General features: G+C 39.1%; 2 protein-coding genes across 4 annotated transcripts; both read left to right on the top strand.

Annotated features, from left to right (window-relative positions):
- The first annotated feature begins 182 nt into the window (after positions 1-182).
- sh3bgrl2 (SH3 domain binding glutamate-rich protein like 2) lies at positions 183-7,524 on the top strand. Its single transcript, XM_029496641.1, has 4 exons — positions 183-399; positions 3,900-4,085; positions 5,347-5,427; positions 6,056-7,524. Exons 1-4 carry the CDS (start codon positions 355-357, stop codon positions 6,068-6,070), a joined length of 327 nt encoding a protein of 108 aa, XP_029352501.1. The 5' UTR covers positions 183-354; the 3' UTR covers positions 6,071-7,524.
- Positions 7,525-9,252: 1,728 nt separating this feature from the next.
- On the top strand, positions 9,253-19,042 carry LOC115038116 (deleted in malignant brain tumors 1 protein-like). 3 transcript variants are annotated; one of them, XM_029496961.1, is made up of 17 exons: positions 9,253-9,366; positions 10,241-10,318; positions 10,590-10,616; positions 10,769-11,080; positions 12,189-12,482; positions 12,588-12,902; positions 13,130-13,420; positions 14,144-14,458; positions 14,693-14,992; positions 15,403-15,711; positions 15,999-16,316; positions 16,553-16,861; positions 16,957-17,250; positions 17,338-17,673; positions 17,774-17,881; positions 17,988-18,072; positions 18,162-19,042. In XM_029496961.1, exons 2-17 carry the CDS (start codon positions 10,267-10,269, stop codon positions 18,310-18,312), a joined length of 3,816 nt encoding a protein of 1,271 aa, XP_029352821.1. In that variant the 5' UTR covers positions 9,253-9,366; positions 10,241-10,266; the 3' UTR covers positions 18,313-19,042. The 3 variants fall into 3 exon arrangements, with proteins under 3 accessions (XP_029352821.1, XP_029352823.1, XP_029352822.1); XM_029496963.1 differs by having other exon boundaries at positions 17,777-17,881; XM_029496962.1 differs by lacking the exon at positions 9,253-9,366 and adding an exon at positions 10,064-10,103.
- The last annotated feature ends 193 nt before the right edge of the window (positions 19,043-19,235 follow it).

Genomic DNA, 19,235 nt, shown 5'->3' on the forward strand with positions numbered 1-19,235 from the left:
AAAAAAAAAATCTAATTCAAGAAAAAAAAAATCAGATGAAGTTCATTGTCTTTATCTTTACTTGGTTGCTCCACAATGAAATGCCCTCTGATGTACACATTGTTTTTAATGTGTTATTTTATTGTGAAAGGTTATGAGCGGAAGCCCGCTGTGCGGTGTGCTGCTGTCGGAGGTGAGGAGAGAGGTGCAGCTCCAGGCTGCAAGAAGCGCTTGTTACTTTTTATTATCATGACTCAGTATAAACGCAGGCGACTAGTCCAAAGTCTTCACTCCTAACCTGGACAAGAAACGGGACTCTCTCGCTCTCGCCCAACTGTTTGTTGTCGACCCTTTTGGCATTTATGTGGGATTAAAATGGTCATCAAGGTCTACATCGCCTCCTCAACTGGCTCTGTCGCGGTAAGTGTTTATTCCAATCAATCAGGCGCTAAGGAGCTTGTTGGCAGGAGGTCTAATAAAACTCAGCTTGGCATCTTAACTCAACAGCCCAATGTGTCATTTTGCTAGGTAATTTTTCTCTATGCTCTGGTCTGGGAAACGCGTCTAGCAGGTTGTTTACTTTGCATGTCACAAACCCAATTGGTGCTACCCCACCTGGGCCTAAAAGGAGGTGAAGATGAGGAGTCTTGTAAAAATTTCTGCCTTCTACAGGCAGAGCGAAGAAAACATTACAAATATATCTGTCCATATGTCTGTAGCCTGAAACGGGTTTTTCTGATTGAAGCAACAAGACTGTAAGACTTGTAGACAGTTTCTAGAGCAGATTTATAGAGACTGACAGCCATGAGAGAGACTGTTTCAAAAATTCTGTGCTGTATCGTTAGAGACATGGTTTGAGTCACAAGCATTTCACTGGGAGCATATGAAAGTGTCAACCTCTGGAAGGAGGACGTTTTCCTTCTTCTATGAAAATTTTTCTCTCCTGACACATATTAGGTAAGAGTGTCTGGCTTATGGAACAACCTCTGAGAAGCTGAAGCTCTGAGAGACGTTCTTTTCAACTTGTTCAACCTGTCAGTATCTCAGCTGAGCAGCAGCATCCTACAGCCAGGCTTAATCTGAATACATAAGACTGATTTGTGTCAGTATATTTGGTTGGACGGGACATATAGCCTGCTGCATGTCTTTTGTAGTGCTCAAGGGATTAATCAATCAGAAGAAAGTTGCCAACAAATTTAATTGTTAATTAACCAGCTAATCAAAGTTTTTAGTTTTAGTTTGGAATTGAACTGGACATTTTTTCAATGTTTTGTTTTGTTTTTTTTTCTTTCTTTCTTTCTTTTGCAACTGAAAAATCAAACATTTGATATTTGGACTGCTGATTAGGCAAGAAAAGTCAGTTGACAATGTATCTTCAGGTATTTCAGGTATCAGATTTCTAACTACTGCTTTCTGACATTTCATACACTTTATAGAGAAGTCATGGATGTATCAAAAAAAACTTTCATTTTGTTCTTGCTATAGCTTTTTCTAATTTTTTCTTGTTATAGCTATGAATATAAGGTGTGGTTCCAGTCTTACAGTGCATCTAGACAAACAGCAGGCACATGCTACAGGGAGAGTCCAGCTGATACTGAGTTTGAGCTGAAAATCATCAAACAACACTTGTGCTTGAATGCTTAAAGTCTTAGGTAATGGTACAAATGAGTAATATATTTATTTTATCATGTTCCTTCTTGGTTGAAAATGGCCAGCACAATCTTTGACTGTTTACAAAGGAGTTATTTTTAACTCGTTGACGCATACATCAAAAACACACTTGCATTAAGACTCCCTCTCTCACACATGAAGCGCATTCACATGCTTGAATACATTTGTCATTTGGGTCAGTCATGTTAGTGTTGAGCTCATGTGAATGCAATTTACGCTGAATGATTTTGAATTGAGTTACAAGTGATTGAATAAAGAGGAGAAGTGAGGCTCTCTTAGCTGATTTAATGTGAAGTGGAAGTGTGTGAGTCTGAAAAAAAGGAATTAGTGTGAGATGGAGATGGGAGAAAACAATGTTAGAAATATGAAGTCAAGCGCTGGGATCTGAGAAACATATAGGTGGTGCAAATGAGGGACTTGAGAGGAAAGTGATGAACCAAATATTTCAGTTCAGTGTTCACATAAAATGAGCTTCATCGCAGAGTTACAACAGCAGATTAATGGGGCAAAAATCATCAGCACAAAATGAATGAAGTGTAAATGAGGTTATCAAGTTCAGTACTATCAAATTTTACTTTCTCAACTGACATTTTTGTAATGATTATGACAAGTCTTGGTTTTAACAACTTGTACCAGTCGCATTGAAATTTCTAAACTGTTGTGATCCTCTGTTGTTCAGGACAAATGCAGTTTATTCCTTTAATATTTTTCTGTCCTTTCTCCCTGTCTCTTTCTGCCCGTGACTGGAGGATTAGTTATCACTGAACCCTGAGCTAATCCCTGCTTTTCAGAAATGCTCTCAGACAATGCACAGATACTCGAAAACTGTAATTTGTGTATGTTTGTCTTTAATCCTACATGCACAAACAAACAAATCTGGACCCATCCATCCCCTGACAGACACACTCACAGGGGACACCTTCTTTATTATTTAGAGCCATGCGCTTGGCTTTCAGCTCAGAGGAGGACCCAGTCATTTATACTTTGTGGTTCACTAGCAGTGTGGGACACAGTATTGTCTCAAACTAACAGTGATTCTGCAGATGAACAAACAGGCATTTGTCTCTTTAAAGGCAGTGAGTATTTGTGTAATTAATTTACTTTCTTGTGGGCTTCAGGATAAAGCCGTTTTGTCTGTGTGTGTGTGCCCATAACTGACTGTGCAGAACAATCCCTCTGTCTGTTAGATAAAACAATAGCTCCATTGTGATGCTCAGCATCCCTGAAATACATACACATACAGATCCACCCATCCATCTTCACCAGCTTATCCGGGGTTGGGTCACACACACAGATGCACACATTTTATTAATAACATACCATCAGGTTTTTGTGATGATCATGAATATTCAATTTAATCAGTCACAACAGCACAACATTAGTTTTCCAGGTGGACACTAAAATAGAGATGAAAAAGGATGAATGAATAAACTGTGGGTTTTGTTGCAGTAGACACCGTGACAACAACAATTGGGTTTCTTAAATAACACAAACAAGATGGTACGAACAAAACAAAACTTAATTTTGGTACAATAAACCAAGTTAATTATGCATAAATAGGACAAAGATATAAACACAGCTACAAGTGACATGTGAATTGTCTCTGTGTGTAATGTGTGTTTACGACCTACTGTGGGAAATTTTTCCTTCTAAAATTGTCCTTTGATTTTTATTTTCCACAGCATTCATAAAGACTGCTATGCAGTTTTACTTAAACACAAACAGTGACATGTTGTCCCAGAGGTCATGGGAGAGTACCACAGGGAGCTGTTGCATCCATTTCATAGAGCACAGCTGGGAAAGTTGGCTACGTACTTTTAAGGGTGCTGTTCTTTCGTGTATATTCATCTGCAGTGAAATGTAGTAGAAGAATAAATATGGTAATATATTGTTGCAAATCATAAAGCTTTTGTCCCCTGGTGTCTAATAAACTGCACTGAGGTTTAAGAGTACTGAAGGAAAACATTGTCAGCTTTCTGATTTCAAACTTAATCTCCCTCACGAATAAAAATTCCTTATAATGTAGGCCAATGTTAACGCATGCAGTGTGTGTGTGTCTGTGTGTGAGACTGAGTTAGAAGCCATGCTCTGGTTCAGTGGATATCAGCTTACTAGTTATCCATCTGCACTTTATGTAATTATATTCTTGTTTGCCTGTTGGTCAGTATCTCCCCCTCCATCTTCCATTTCCTACCCATCCTTACCACCTCTGCCAAACCAACTCTCCTCCACATTTTTCCTCACTCCAGGTTAAAAAGCATCAGCAGGCTGTAGTGGGTTTCCTGGAGGCCAACCGGATCAGCTTCCAAGCAATAGACATCACCATGCTAGAGGAGCAGAGGCTTTGGATGTACCGCAACATACCCCAGGAGAAGAAACCAGAAAAAGGCAACCCGCTGCCTCCACAGATCTTCAATGAGGATTGCTACTGTGGGGTATGAATGACACCAGTTTGTAATCCTTATAGTGAGCAAGTAGAGATATTGTTTTTGTTTTGGAACCATTCTTCTCCGCCAGGATGAAGAAAGTACTCAGACCCCGAACCCCTCATCGCTCTGCACTCAATACACAAAAGTGACAATGTGAATACAGAATTTTACAATCGTTTTTTTTTTTTAACAAAGTTTATTAAAAATGAAAAAAGTTGAAATATCACGTAGCATTCAGCCCCAGCCTACCGAGCAGAATGGATGATGACAGTCAGAGGACAGTCATTGTCAGGTCCCTCCACAGATGTATGATGGGTTCATGTCACGTCAGCCACTTCCAATCAAGGACTTTATCATAGACTTGTCCCTCAGATATTGTTGTGTTATGTTGGCCATATGTTTGCAATCATACTCTGTACAATGTCTTTAAGGATGTGTTTTGTGCAACCTTTCAAAAAAAAAAAAAAAATTGCTCCACAGCATACTTTTCTGTTGGGATGGGAAAGTGACGAGCAGTGCCTAGTCTCTTTCTGACATGTCACTGTAAAGCAAGCTTTCATCAGAAAATCTTGTTTACCACAGGCTGAGAGGCCTTATGGGACTGCAATGCAAACTCCAAACAGCTTTTATGTGCTGAAGAGAGTTCTCCATCTGACCACTCTGCCGCAAAGATTATAGTGCTGCAGTAATGTTTGTCCTTCCCCCACACAGGATCTCTGAGGCTCAGTCAGAGTGGCCTTGATTATTGCTTCCTTGTTTGGTTGGGCAATCAGCTAGAGTCCTTGTTGTGCCAACCTTTATCTACATAAGAAATATGGTTAAATTAGGGTCACCATTTTGTACAATAAGAGGCACAAACCATATGATCCTTCATGAACAAGAAGGACAAAATTTATTAGCTCCCTTCAAAAACATTTTCACTTTGGTTTAGATTCAGTGAGTTGGATTTACAGTTTTCTCAAGTTTTCTGAAAGGATTCTATCCAAATGTGAAGCTTGTCAGTTTATGCCGTTCGCCAATTGGACACCACTCTGTAACCCTGTTGTAATCCACTTTCACGGACGGGCAGATTATCTGGTTTGCCTGTCGTCACTCTCACTGACCAAGGTAATCCAACATTATTCTGCAATGTCACAGTCGCTGATTTATACAAACAGCAGCAGTGTGAGGATTATTTGGCAGGGATGTTTACAAGCATCTTTCAAACTTGCAGCCTAAAGATTATGTAATACTCAACATCCTAATTTTTTTGTACTCACCCTCTCAGGACTATGAAGACTTCTTCCAGTCGAAGGAGAACAACACTGTGTTTGCATTCCTTGGGCTCAAGTCCCAGCCATCAGTAAAAGTGAGTGATCATTCAAACACAGGACTTCACTGCTTATTGTGTCATAAGTAATGCCACCACCTAAGTTGCTCAATGACTGATGACTAAACACAGCACCATGTCTCTGGTACTGAATCAGGAGCATGTTTTCTGAAACATTTGACAGATTTTCTATGGCTTTTTCATAATTGACATTTTCATTAGGATGGGAAAAGGAGAAGTCAGTATATCTGTACTCAGCAGCTTTCTATCATCCTGCTAGAGTTCTTTCTAGTTCCTAGTTCACCCTGAAAACAATTCAACGGCTGATTTTCATAGCTTGAACTGCTGCGATGATTTGCGAAGGATATGCAATTAATGTAGGTCATTTGTTGATGCAGTTGTTACCAGACGAGGCTGTTGCCATTCAACACTAAAGACCATTTATTCAATTTTGCTCCAGTCACATCCATGATCTGATTTGGTTACCTATAAACCAGACGGATAACACAGATGGATCCAGTCCGTAAATGCTCCTGAGTTTGATGTTTAGCAGGGATGTCTATAATATTTACTCTGGAATGCATTAAGTTCTATCTGAGTTGCAGCTGCAGCAAATGACCAAGTAATTGTTTTAACTGTTGTTCTGTTTTTCCCCCAATCTTTGTAGGATTCTGAGGCATAGATCAAGCTGTTGAGGTGCAATTTCCTGACGCCCTTAAAATATGAGGACACAGACTTCATTGCTTCTTGAGCAGGATCAGGTTTTTAATCATGACTCTACTGTGATGCCAGAATTTTGCCAAACCTCAGCTCACGTGGTTTTCACACCCTATGAACTCTCCTGGATCTAAAAACTGTTTACAGAACATTGAAGTCCATAAGAAGAGTCTGATAAAGAAGCCACTGAAACTGAATCAGAAAAGAAGCGTATTAACTTTATAATGATGTATTTGCATTTCCTTTTCATGCTAAACAGACCATGACAGTAAATGTTTGGGGTTTTTTAAATGCAGTTGCTTAAATTCTGTACAAATCAGCAGACAATGTAGTAAATCTTAGCATTAGTAGTAGATAGTAGTAGGTCAGTTTATAATGAAGAAATGATAGCCACCTGAATACACACCTTTATTGTGTGTTCATGCCTTAGTGTGTGTGTGTATCTGTCTAAATCAGCAGCTGTTAATGAAGGCTGTGCTAAGTACACAAGAACTTGCAGGCACCACTTAAGGCAACCTGGGGCTTATTAGACTTTGTGTGTGTGTGTGTGTGTGTGTGTGTGTGTGTGTGTGTGTGTGTGAGAGTTACCATAGGTGAGAGTGATACTGCAACTTAGCAAAGCCAAGGAGACCAAAACTCCTGTTGTCAAGCATACAAGTAAATAATGTCTTTGTCAACGTTGCGCTCAGTTTTCAGTCTCTCTCATCAAATAAAAAATACCCTATTCTTGTATCATTCCACTGTCAGTTTAATCAAAGTGCATAATTGGTAATAATATATATGTTTTTGCTATTGTCCCCGAATCAGGTAAAAATACCAAAAGAAACCACGTGTTATCTCTCGACATGTTCTTACTTCCCTACCGTATCTCTGGCTCTCTGACCAAGCCTAGTTGTTCTGAACTTAACAAGTTGCAAACATATGTCATTAAAAAAGAAAAAAAAAATCTCAACAATTCCCTAAAACAAGTAGTCTCTGCCTTTGCAGGGACTATTTTAAACTCTGAATTGGTTCATATGGGACCACCCAAAAATAAACTGCCCAATTTTCTTTACAATGAAGGAAAATGTAAAGTAGAAAAATATAGAGGACCACCTTTATCCTTCAGTCAAAACAGCTACATTATATAACTATTAGTTTCACATAAATTACAGGAATAGACGTTTTCGATAACTCCAAAAGGATGTAAGAAATCTATATTAAGTAATTATTGCTTTAAGATTTCTTTAAGTTTTCTACATGTGCTTTCCAAAAGCCTGAGTTGGTGAACTGTTGTAAAACTGCCCGGCGTGTGTGCGACAGATTATACAATGAATTTGGATTGACACATCATGGGAAATGCTTGGCTCTCAAATGTTCTGTGAGTTTGTTCTCTTCGTGTCCCTCCTATTAAATGATCATGGTTGGGTGGTTAACTGATCCTTTTATGTTTACACATGAATGCCACACACAAACACATGCACCCTCACTGGCTCTGGGCACTTTTTCTGAACATTGTGCCATCTGGGGATACACACAAGACGCCACGCTGTCACGATTAAAACCAGCAGCATTCCTATTGTGCTGACTTGTATCGATAATTGTAAAATAATTTAAAGTCTTGTGAATGGATACTAACAAGTCTGCGCGCTAATATTATCTCAAAAGGATGTCAAACAGATTTACAGTACATGGCAACAATAACAGGAACCAACCTTAAACAAGAAAATAGTTCAGTGTGGTAAATCCAGTGACTGTGTGTGGACAGGTGGGGAACATCAGATCTGGGAGGAGGAGGCATGTTGCAAATGTAAACAGACAAAACAAGACAAATAGAGGCAGAGGAGGCACTGATTGTGCATTGAGAAGAATTAATCGGACACTTTGTTAAAATCCTGATTTTTCTTTTTTTTTTTTCCCCCAATTTTACCCAGATCTACAATTTCTCTTTTTAAGAAGCTTAAACCCATGTTGTTTAATCTGTGTAGGAAACCAGCATTTCATGTCATTCTTGCACTGCAGTTTTTCGTGAGAACGTGGAACTCCTGACCAAGTCACATCTCTCTTTTCAAATTGTGCAACCGTTTTCTTGTATATGACATGGTCACCCTGTTTGTTGTGCTGCTCATGGTGCCCCCTTTCAACAGCGTAGTTCTTTTCCCATCAGTGATGCCTATCTGTATGTCTGTAATGATTTACCCAGACATCAATATGTGCTTAACCTGCTGTCCTCTCCAGACCTCAGTATTCTTTTCATTGCTTGACAGAAGAGACAGATTTTTCTAAAAGTTTCTGTCAAGCTGAAGTTTAACACACTTAATTTGGGTTTCAACTAATTGAAAATAAACATAATGAAGATTGTTTATAATGCTCTCACACAGGCATGTCTTGCAAGGATGCTCAACCGAAAAGAGCCACCATTAATACAACCTTTGCTGATGAAATGACCATTTCTATTACTTCAGAGAATTGTGTGAGAAACCTGTGCAGTTATAAATAGAGAAATGTATATGAATCAGTTTTTGTATGGTACACAAAGCATGAAAGGGAAGTTGAGACTCTGGTGATTTTGTGAATTCAGCATGTCTGTTATTGGGAGTCATGGAAGCTGAGCTGGCACTAGAACTAAATTAAGGAAATTCATAATGTGTGTAGCAACAGATGGCTGATCCTGGAAACTCAAAATGCTGAATAGACAAATCAGTTAGGCAACATCATGCAAGCTGACAGTACTGTATGTTCTTAAGATGAAAAATGTAGGGGGGAAAAAAAAACATGTCCAGAAAATGTAAATAACAAAAACAAATAGCAAAAGAAATAAAGGCTAATAGTAATAATCATAATAATAATAAAAACTATAAAACCTGCTACATTTAGTTAGACAAGTTCGGGTGATGACCCACAGAATTCTGAAATCATAATTGATCTGCTTCCCATATCTGTTGTTTATTTTATATTATCAATTCATATCACTGAGCCAATGCTTATTGATCGACACACAAAATATAGTCTGAGTGATTTTGTAACGGTTCATGTAACACCAAAACGATAGAGTGGGTCATATTTTAAACTCTCTAACAGGAACTCAATGAGTAGTACAGAAGAAAGTTCAGTTTCTCAGAATTTCGTAAGGGGAGGTGGGTATCATTTCTGTTCCATTTAAACTAATTGAGACAAGAACTGATCTATGAATTGTGTGTTTGACAAACAGACTGGAGTGAATAAAGATTTACCCTCTTAGCTTATAATTATACTGATGAGCAAAACTACTTATTTTCTAAGGTAAGAAAATCATTTGTAAAAAAGGATGCTTCTTCTTAACAATCCTTGCAGCTTAAACTTTTGTTGCATTATATAAGCTTTTATTCATTATGGGCATTTATTTACACAAATGGCAGTTAAAAAATACCTAGATTGTTTTTGGAATTATCCAGGTCTTCTGAAAACACAGGAAAACAATGTGATTAGAAAATTGCAGATAAAGATAGTGACCAGGATGCTGTGCTAGTTATGAGTTAATTCCTTCAGATTACTGCAAAGCAAAGCTGGAACCGAATGAGGGACTGATTCTGCTTTAATATTTTCAATGTGCAGTGTATAAAGGATGGGGGCAGCTGGTTGGGGTTATCAAGATGAGGCCGTGGTCAAGTTCACCTCTGGACATTTGCTCTCCTTTTGATCTATATTTTCTGTTCATTTTCCTGCAATGCATCCTTATGTAATTACTACTGGAGCCCTTGCATATATCAATGTAAATGTAGTCATGATTTACTGATGAGTATAATGTAGTTTTCACATTGAAATGTAGATATATTGTTCAACAAAAATCTCCTTTGATCCTCCGTCTTTAATGATTGATCAAAATGTCAACATGCATCCAGTTTGCAGTGAAAGTCCAGTCAAGTCACTTTATACAATTACTTGAACCATACAAGGGGCTTCTATCATGTGGGTATTTCAAATATGATTCATTTTAAATTGTGAGTTCCGTTCAATAGCTGAATCATTGAATTTAGAAGGTAAGGCCTCTTGAAATTTTTTGAGTTTCCATTTTTTTTTTTTTTTCTTCTTTTTTTCTCTCTGATAACGGCAGATGAGGAAATGCAGTATTCCTTTCTTTTTTTTTTTAATTTTGATTTTTACTGTGTCATTACAGCATTTGACCCACTCTGAAGACACAATATGATCCTAATTTCTGCTGAAAAACTACATTTTGTTCTACATTTGTCAGTAGGTGAGTTTCTGTCAGTTTCAGTATCATCACAGTTTTTGCAAACCACAAGGTTTGCCACCCCGGGGTGTTTAAAATCCATTTTGATATTTAAAATAGTATTGATCTTTATATTTGAATGCTTTAAATGTGTTTGATGTGAAACAGTAAATGCTTTAATGTTGGGAATTGAATTATTTTTTTCCAAACATCTCAAAAATAAAGTGATAGTTTTGGGGTTTTGCTGACAAATTAAAATTTAAATCAACATTTTCCTGTATATTTCCTGCTGTAGGTCTGCTGAGTCTACTGCTGCTTACAGGTTAGTAAGGTTATGTTTCATGCATATAGATATCATTAAAATAGCCAATGTATATTTGATATATTACCACTAGATGAATCAAAAAGGAACACCTTATTAAGTGTAAAATCAGGCAGCCCACAGTCACTGTGCCTTCATTTCCTAATTTGCAGAATGTGAAAAAATTAGGCTGGTTGGGCCTTCCCGTTGTGCTGGTAGAGTGGAGATCTACCACAGAGACAGCTGGGGAACAGTGTGTGATGATCACTGGAGCATGGCCAGTGCTGACGTTGTGTGTCGCGAGTTAAACTGTGGGACAGCTCTGGAGTCCAAAAAAAGCGCCTTCTTCGGACAGGGAAAGGAGGAGATTTGGCTGGATGATGTGCAGTGTATTGGTACGGAGACTTCCATCCTAAACTGCCCACACAGGCAGTTTGGGGATAATAACTGTGGCCATGGAGAGGATGCTGGTGTTATCTGTTCAGGTGAGTTCATTCACTTAACACCAATGCTTGAATTTTTGAAGGGACAGTTGGATATTTTTGGAGTTGGCAGTTTTTTCTTCTAACTTACTCCACATTGACTCCACATTTAGAGGCATTTTATGTTTTCAGGCCATATCAAACTCCTTCCCCATTATATTTATATATATAAGGAATTAGCATGAAATGTGGAACTGGAAAAAATTGGCAAATACATGTTAGAAAGCCGCTAACACAGCATTTATCTTAAAGATTAATTAATTAATAATCGTGCCTTGCTTCAAGAAATCAAGTAAATGCATTTTCAGTACACATTAATATAAATTAGGTTTTTGCTAGAGCCAGGTTAACTGAAGCATAGCATAGTTTGTATTAATTTCCTGCAGTTTGAATCGTAGGTACAGATAACAAGCCCCCAATGGTGAATTATTCTATTTATTCTTTTTTGTGCAAATTAATCCAACAGAAATTTATTCCCCAGAATGCCAATTTGATTTCCAAAACATCCCCACCTCCACTCAGGGTTATGGTTAGGGTTAGTAATTTTTAACCTCTTTATAGCAACTTCATGGTTGTTAACTTCATCTTTACCCAAAGTGAAAAATTCAGCACAAGCCATGATTTTCATGACTTTATCATCCTATCATCTTTTGCATTTTTTCCCCCATTATTTTCCCATTATTTATCCCAGTCTGGGATAAATAAAGTATCTATCTATCTATCTATCTATCTATCTATCTATCTATCTATCTATCTATCTATCTATCTATCTATCTATCTATCTATCTATCTATCTATCTATCTATCTATCTATCTATCTATCTATCTATCTATCTATCTATCTATCTATCTATCTATCTATCTATCTATCTATCTATCTATCTATCTATCTATCTATCTATCTATCTATCTATCTATCTATCTATCTATCTATCTATCTATCTATCTATCTATCTATCTATCTATCTATCTATCTGTATTTGCTGTAAGTGAGTATAATAATTGACTTTTATCTTTCTTTGACAACTCTCTCAGCCAATTGTTTTTTTTTATTTTTTATTTTTTTCATATTTGTTGATTTCCTTTACATTTCTGACCACAATATTTTTAGATCATGTGAGAGTTGTCAATGGAACCAATCGGTGTAACGGCAGAGTGGAAGTTTATCATGAGGGTCACTGGAAACGGGTATGCAGCAGTGACTGGGCCAAGGACGACGCCGAAGTGGTCTGCCGAGAAATCGGCTGTGGCACCGCTGCCCTTCAGACTGTACCGCTACATTATGGTCAGGCAAATGACCTGGTCGGAGTCAAAGTCGCCTGCGTTGGAAATGAGACCTCAATTTCACAGTGTCCAATTCAAGACTCTAAGGAAGCATGTGTTGATGCCACTCTTTACTGTACAAGTAAGTGATCCATGAGGTCATGTTGCTACATCGGTAATTTTGTTGGGAAATTTACATGGTCAGAGTCAATAAAATGCTCTTTATGTCTTCTTTTCACTCTAAAAGACAGTAAACCACTTCGTCTGATGAATGGAACCCATCGCTGCTCTGGTCGAGTTGAAGTCTTCCATGATGGCCACTGGGGAACGGTTTGTGACGACAGATGGGGAATCCAGGAAGCGAATGTTGTATGCCGAGAGATGAATTGTGGAAATGCCCTCGCAGTCAAGTACAAGGCCTACTATGGCAGAGGGGATCAGCAGGTCTGGATGGATGATGTTGAGTGCACTGGTACTGAAAAGTCACTTGCTGACTGCCCTCACAGAGGTTTTGGAGAACACGACTGTGATCATAATGAGGACGCTGGCGTTGAATGTTCAGGTGACAAATGCTTTACACAGTTCACTGTTCATATTTGTCACATCACCTGAATAAAAACGGATTCATCAATATGTAGATGAGACCGTGATTCAGAGTGCCAAAGTGACAAATGTGGAAAAAATAATGACTTTGAAGGTGGAACTGTTGCAAGTGATTGCTGGAATATTAGCGATAAAATAAAAACAAACAACATATTGAATGGCCCTTTTTATCTGCTTTCTTTACAGAAACAATCAGACTGAGCAATGGGACTGACTCGTGTTCTGGTAGAGTGGAGGTCTACCACAATGGCCACTGGGGAAAGATTTGTAGTAATAACTGGGGCCATAAAGAGGCTCTGGTGTTGTGTAAAGAAATCAGTTGTGGAACGCCAAAAAAATATCAGCAACAATTCAACTTTGGTGAAAGTGGACTGAGAGGGTTTACAAGTAGATGCATTGGCAATGTGACCTCTATAGGCCAGTGTGACATTCAAGAATACACAGGAACATGTGAAGGTGTTTCTGTTTCATGCACAGGTAACAGTGACACAATGAATGAAGTTATACAGCAGCACCATTCACATAGAATAACAAAAGCCACATGGTCATTAAAAGCAAGACTGGCTTATATGCATTTGGCCCTCCTTGTCTGTAATTGTCAGGAAGTTCCATACATGTACCAAAATTAATAATGTGCAGGCCGACTCAAGGATTGTTGGTAGTTGGTGGAAGGCTATGGCTTTAAGTAAGACTTAAATCTTTAAAAGCAGATGATGAACATCTATGAACTATACATCCTTTACCAACGGCAAGAGAAATTTGTAATTTTTGATTGAAAATGAACAACACAAACACACATAAATCAATTCAGAGCTCACTGCATCTTTGTGTCACCTGTGAGTCACTGATATTTCTGATTATTTTTAGATGACCATGAAAGCAATCCTGCAGCAAAGCATTCATGAAGATATATAACCTTGGGTTTTATTATAATTCAACTCAAACTTCCTCTTAAAAATTGATGACAGTGTTGGGCTGTCAGAGTTCATGGGAGCAATCTCATGTAACGTGACTTTGAATTTCCTTTTACTTGCAGTCGTCTTCTTACTTGATGTTCCTTTTACTTGAGTGCAAACTATAGCCATTAAACTAGCCACCCACCTAACTGATAAACTACTTCACTGCCTAACCATGACCATGATATTTAATTATTTGAATTTCGGTTGTAAAGTAATTTAACATGAGGTGAACTGCTCTTAGGTAATCCACCACTGAGGCTTGCCAATGGCACCTCCCGATGCTCTGGCAGAGTGGAAATGCTTCACAATGGCATGTGGGGAACTGTGTGCGATGACGACTGGGACTACAAAGATGCTCAGGTGGTGTGCAGAGCCATGGACTGTGGATCGGCTCAGACAGCTAAAGGGGCGGCCTTCTTTGGTCAGGGCACTGGAGACATCTGGCTGGATGATGTCAACTGTTTTGGGAATGAATCGTCCCTCGTGCACTGCATCCATCCTGCCTTTGGAGAGAATAACTGTGGCCATGGTGAAGATGCTGGCGTGGTGTGTTCAGGTACCATCTCAGTTTTATACTGTGTTGCTTTATGCATTCATGCTTACATTTATCTGTCACCACTGATTCTCTCAGATTGGGCTGACCGAGCTGTTTATTATAAATCTAACTGCTACTAAACAGTCATGTCGATTACAGTGTTTAAATGGAAATCACAAAACATTTGAGATAATATTTTTGTGTCCAAACAACTTAAATAATTATTGATTGCTTCTACTGTGCTTTGAACAACAGCTACCCTTAGGGTGATCAATGGGACTGACCAGTGCTCCGGCAGGGTGGAAGTCTACCACAATGGCCACTGGGCACCAGCATTTAATCTCAACTGGGGCACAAATGAAGCTTCTGTGGTGTGCAGAGAGATGAGTTGTGGAGATGCTGTGAAGACCACGCAGTCATTTGGTCAAGGGGATGATCTGTCAGGGTATCAGATCACCTGCAACGGCAGAGAGACGTCTCTCACACAGTGCACACTGAGAACATATACTGCAACCAGTCACAACGACATTGAGCAAGCAGCTGTTAAATGTTCAGGTAAGACATCGACATCATCATCGCTCATCGCAGAAGGAACTATGAAATAATGACACTGCAACTTTTCTACATAAATTGGTTAGCAGACAATATTTCAGTTTGAAATATTAATATGTAAGCAAAAATGCTATTTACTTTTTTTTCACTCATATAAACCGAGTGTTTAAACTCATATTGCACCATTAAAATTGGAGGAAAAAAAAAACCCAAAAACATAAACGTTGGTGCATGTAATACAGTAATGCAAAGGATGCTATCACCTTAACCAAATGTCCTTTCCTCTTTAATGTGGTTATAATCATTTTGAGCTACGCCAATATTCTTTTTTTCGTACAAAAATGTATAGCTTTATATTAAGACACGTGTCAAATGAATGAACATTGATATAACTATCAAGCTGTCGCTTATAGGCAATGTGAGATTGGCTAATGGAGCCAACCGTTGTGCTGGAAGAGTTGAGTTTTACGACAAAGGTGGCTGGGGGAACGTGTGTGGCGAATCCTGGGATATGAATGATGCCACTGTGGTGTGCAGACAGCTGAAATGTGGGAGGGCTCATAAGATTACCACCATGCCCGATTACGGACACGGCACAGGACAGACCTGGATCGATCAAATTGAATGCAATGGAATGGAGTCCACGCTGGCTCAATGCCCTCAAAGACCATTCACAGAAAAAACTTGCAACATCTCCTCAGTTGCTGGTGTTATTTGCACAGGTAATGGAAAGCATTTACTGTTCAAACATCAGTAAAGAAGGTTGAAGCTAAACACACATATGATAGATTCAGAATCCCCCTGGCATCAGAACTAAATGTATTATTCCTCAATCAGTCATATAAATGAAATAATGAAAACCTGTATCACACTGTGCCAAAGCTATGCTATAATAAATGAGCAAAACACACAGTTCTGCATTATCAGTTGAATCAGTTGTCTTTTATTATTATTTCTTATTTTTCATATCTTTGACTTCATAACAACTTTAGCTTACTTTACTTTACAGGAAGTTTGGAGGTCCGGCTGGTCAATGAAAAGAGTGATGAGTGCTCAGGCAGAGTAGAGGTTCGTCATGGCGAGGTGTGGCAAACAGTCTGTGATGCAGACTGGACCCTCAGTAAAGCTGAAGTGGTTTGTGAGCTGCTGGAGTGCGGCCGTGGTGTCAGCGCTCCCGGCGGTGCCAGCTTTGGAAGGGGCAGTGGAACAATAGTGGAGGCCAACCATGCATGTTTTAACAACGTGACCTCCCTTCGGCAGTGCTCAGCTGGGGGCTTCAGGCGGTCGAGTTGTGGACATGAACATGACGCAGGTGCTGTCTGTGCAGGTAATGCCCTTTAAATCATGTGTTCAAAATTCTCACTTATGCTGTTGGACGAGTCATTTTATACCATCAGAAGCTGGTTAACATCAGTAAGTGAAAAGTGGAAAATTGAACGAGTGACTGATACAGTATGCATAGATGTTCCAAAATTGGTTAAACTCTGAAAGATGTGTACAAAGGATTGTCGGGATGGCTGTACTTTTCATTTGTACTAACTTCATTGGTGTTTTCCTTTGCAGCACAGATTCGCTTGGTCAATGGTGCCAATAAATGCTCGGGTAGAGTGGAGCTTTACTATAAAGGCCAGTGGGGAACTGTGTGTGATGATGACTGGGAAATGAGCAATGCTGATGTAGTGTGTAGGCAGATTGGCTGTGGTCATGCAGTTTCTGCTCCTACAAGTGCCCACTTTGGTCGAGGAAATGGTCCAATATGGCTGGATAATGTGGAATGTACAGGCCAAGAGTCTGCCCTCACACACTGTTCACATCCCGGGTTTGGAGAAAATAACTGTGGGCACGGTGAAGATGCTGGTGTGATCTGCTTAGGTAAAGCTCACGAATCTATGGTTTAAGTCATCATCTCTTACTGTACCTCAATGAAGCTGTGCTGGCTTTTCTAAATCACTATTTATCATTTTCAGGTTCCCTCGAGAAGCCTCAAATCACTTTGAGTCCCTCTCCTGAGGTAAATTGGGGTGACAGAGTTGAAATCACCTGCACGATAGTAACTGAACACTCAGGAGGAACGTTTGTTCTGAAAAAGACCCAAGGATCATTTAAAATGGAGAAATTCTCTGAGCATGAATCGGCCACCTTTGCCTTCCCTGCAGTGGACTTCAGCCAGAGGGGGTCATATTTCTGTGAATATCACAAGAAACTGCCCAACCAGGTCATCTATTATCCTCAAGGAAATGTTGCAGACCTCTCTGTCACAGGTTAACATCTTTGTGCCTGTCTGTGCTAGATTTGCAATGGATTCCATGATTAAAATACGTTTGTAAAAATGTGCCTCTCTTTTTCAGTGAAACTCGAGAAGCCCAGCATTTCCCTGACATCTCCTCACGCAATGGTGGTCTACAGCCCCGACAAAATATCGGTGGATCAAGGCACCACTTTCTCCATCACTTGCTCTACTCATTCCAGATATCCTGAAGGTGTCTTCCTTTTGAGAGAATTGAAAAGCAACACTACTGAAATGAAGTCAGCATTTGGCCACTCTATATTCTACCTGGCAAATTTTGAGTTCCCCGCAGTAGATGCTACACAACAGGGGGAATATATCTGTATCTTCAGTGTCAACATCTCTTCATTGACCTTCACTTCCATCTCATCAAAGCCACTTCAAGTTGCTGTAGCTGGTAAGCCCCGCAAAGAGAAAAGAATTGATTCCATATGGTTAGAGCTGATTTCCCTCTTAACTAACTCTCCTATACGGTCTTTTTAATACTATTATTACAGCAGCCTCATCATCTTCAACTGCCACAGGAGTTGTGGTTAGTTTAGTGGTGTTGCTACTCGTGCTTGTCATAGGCTTCTTGGTCTGGAGAAAGAAATGGCGTGGTGCTGGTAGGTAGCAGAGAAATGTGTCTGTATTGTGTTTAGTTGCTGCCCCCAAGTGTCCACACAACTAAATAATTTTTGTAATCACGATCATTTTATTCTCACTGCTCAGGTACCATGGTTCAGTTTAGCAACAGGTTTGGTGGATCACTAAAGCAAGATAGGGAAGACAGAAGCAATGGAGCCCTCGATGCACAGTAGGAAAAATCACTTAAACACACACATGCATTTAGTTTCAAATCCAGTGACTGGTGTTTTTGACTGTTGCCATCCATATCTCTGTCAGGGGCCACACTACCAAGGTGAATGCGCGTGTTGGACACAGCCACCTAGAGGACAAGACTGAGGACGCTGAGGGTGATACCTCAGTTGAGAGGGTTCCCGAGGACCTGGCTGGTAGAGTGTGTTATGAGCTTGAACCTCTCGTTGTCTCGTGATAAGAAAATGACTCAAGGATTAACCTGTGTCATGTGATTTCACTGAGTTACACAACACCGAACGAAAAAGCAGCATTTTGGTGCTCTTGTTAAATTCTCTCTGCAACACCCGCTGGTGATATAGTGGTCTATTGATGCACCCTTGGGTCAACCTTCACAGCACAATCTTCTGAGATTATATCACACTTTAACATCTACCATGAGAATTTTCGGGACCTGTTTGTTTTTAAACCCCTTTTTAAGTAAACAAATAATTCAGAAATCTACCAACTTCATATTTCCTCAAAAACATATTGAGTTTTTAACTTAAGAATATTTACAAAATTTTCTTTGAACAAATTGAAAATGTAGTTTGAAATAGCATTTATGATAATGTCTTGTAAAAGTTAAACACTTAGGAGCATATTTCCTTTTTGCTTGGATATTTTGCTGATCACAAAGTTCAGGTTCATGGACCTGTTGGAATATGATGATCGTAAAAAATCCCCTCGCTTTGATTGCAATTTTTCACATGATTGTGATTAATCAGTTGTTTGTGAGTGCTGATCAATAAATTTGTACTTCTTACAACACTTTCAGGACGTTTTTGATTGTCTTGATTAAGCAAATGTGCTTAAAGAACACAATGCACAAGAGAAGGATGATGAGATGGGATGTATCAGGGGGTTTAATGTGTACTAATGTGAAAGTACGGAGGAATTATCAGATAAATGTATCAAAATTATTAGGATTTAAGCAACGTTCGGATGTTAGATCACTTTGTGGCTGATTTGAACAATTTTATGTACATTTTCTCAATTTTAATTTGCAGCATAACACAATAAATATTGTTCATTTTGGAATCCTTAATTTCCTAAGTAACTTAACTTTAGGCCTTTTTCTCGGCAGACAATTTCACTTCTCATAGCTGTAAACATTAATCA

Source organism: Echeneis naucrates, chromosome 24, assembly GCF_900963305.1.
Source record: "Echeneis naucrates chromosome 24, fEcheNa1.1, whole genome shotgun sequence".
Lineage (NCBI taxonomy): Eukaryota > Metazoa > Chordata > Actinopteri > Carangiformes > Echeneidae > Echeneis > Echeneis naucrates.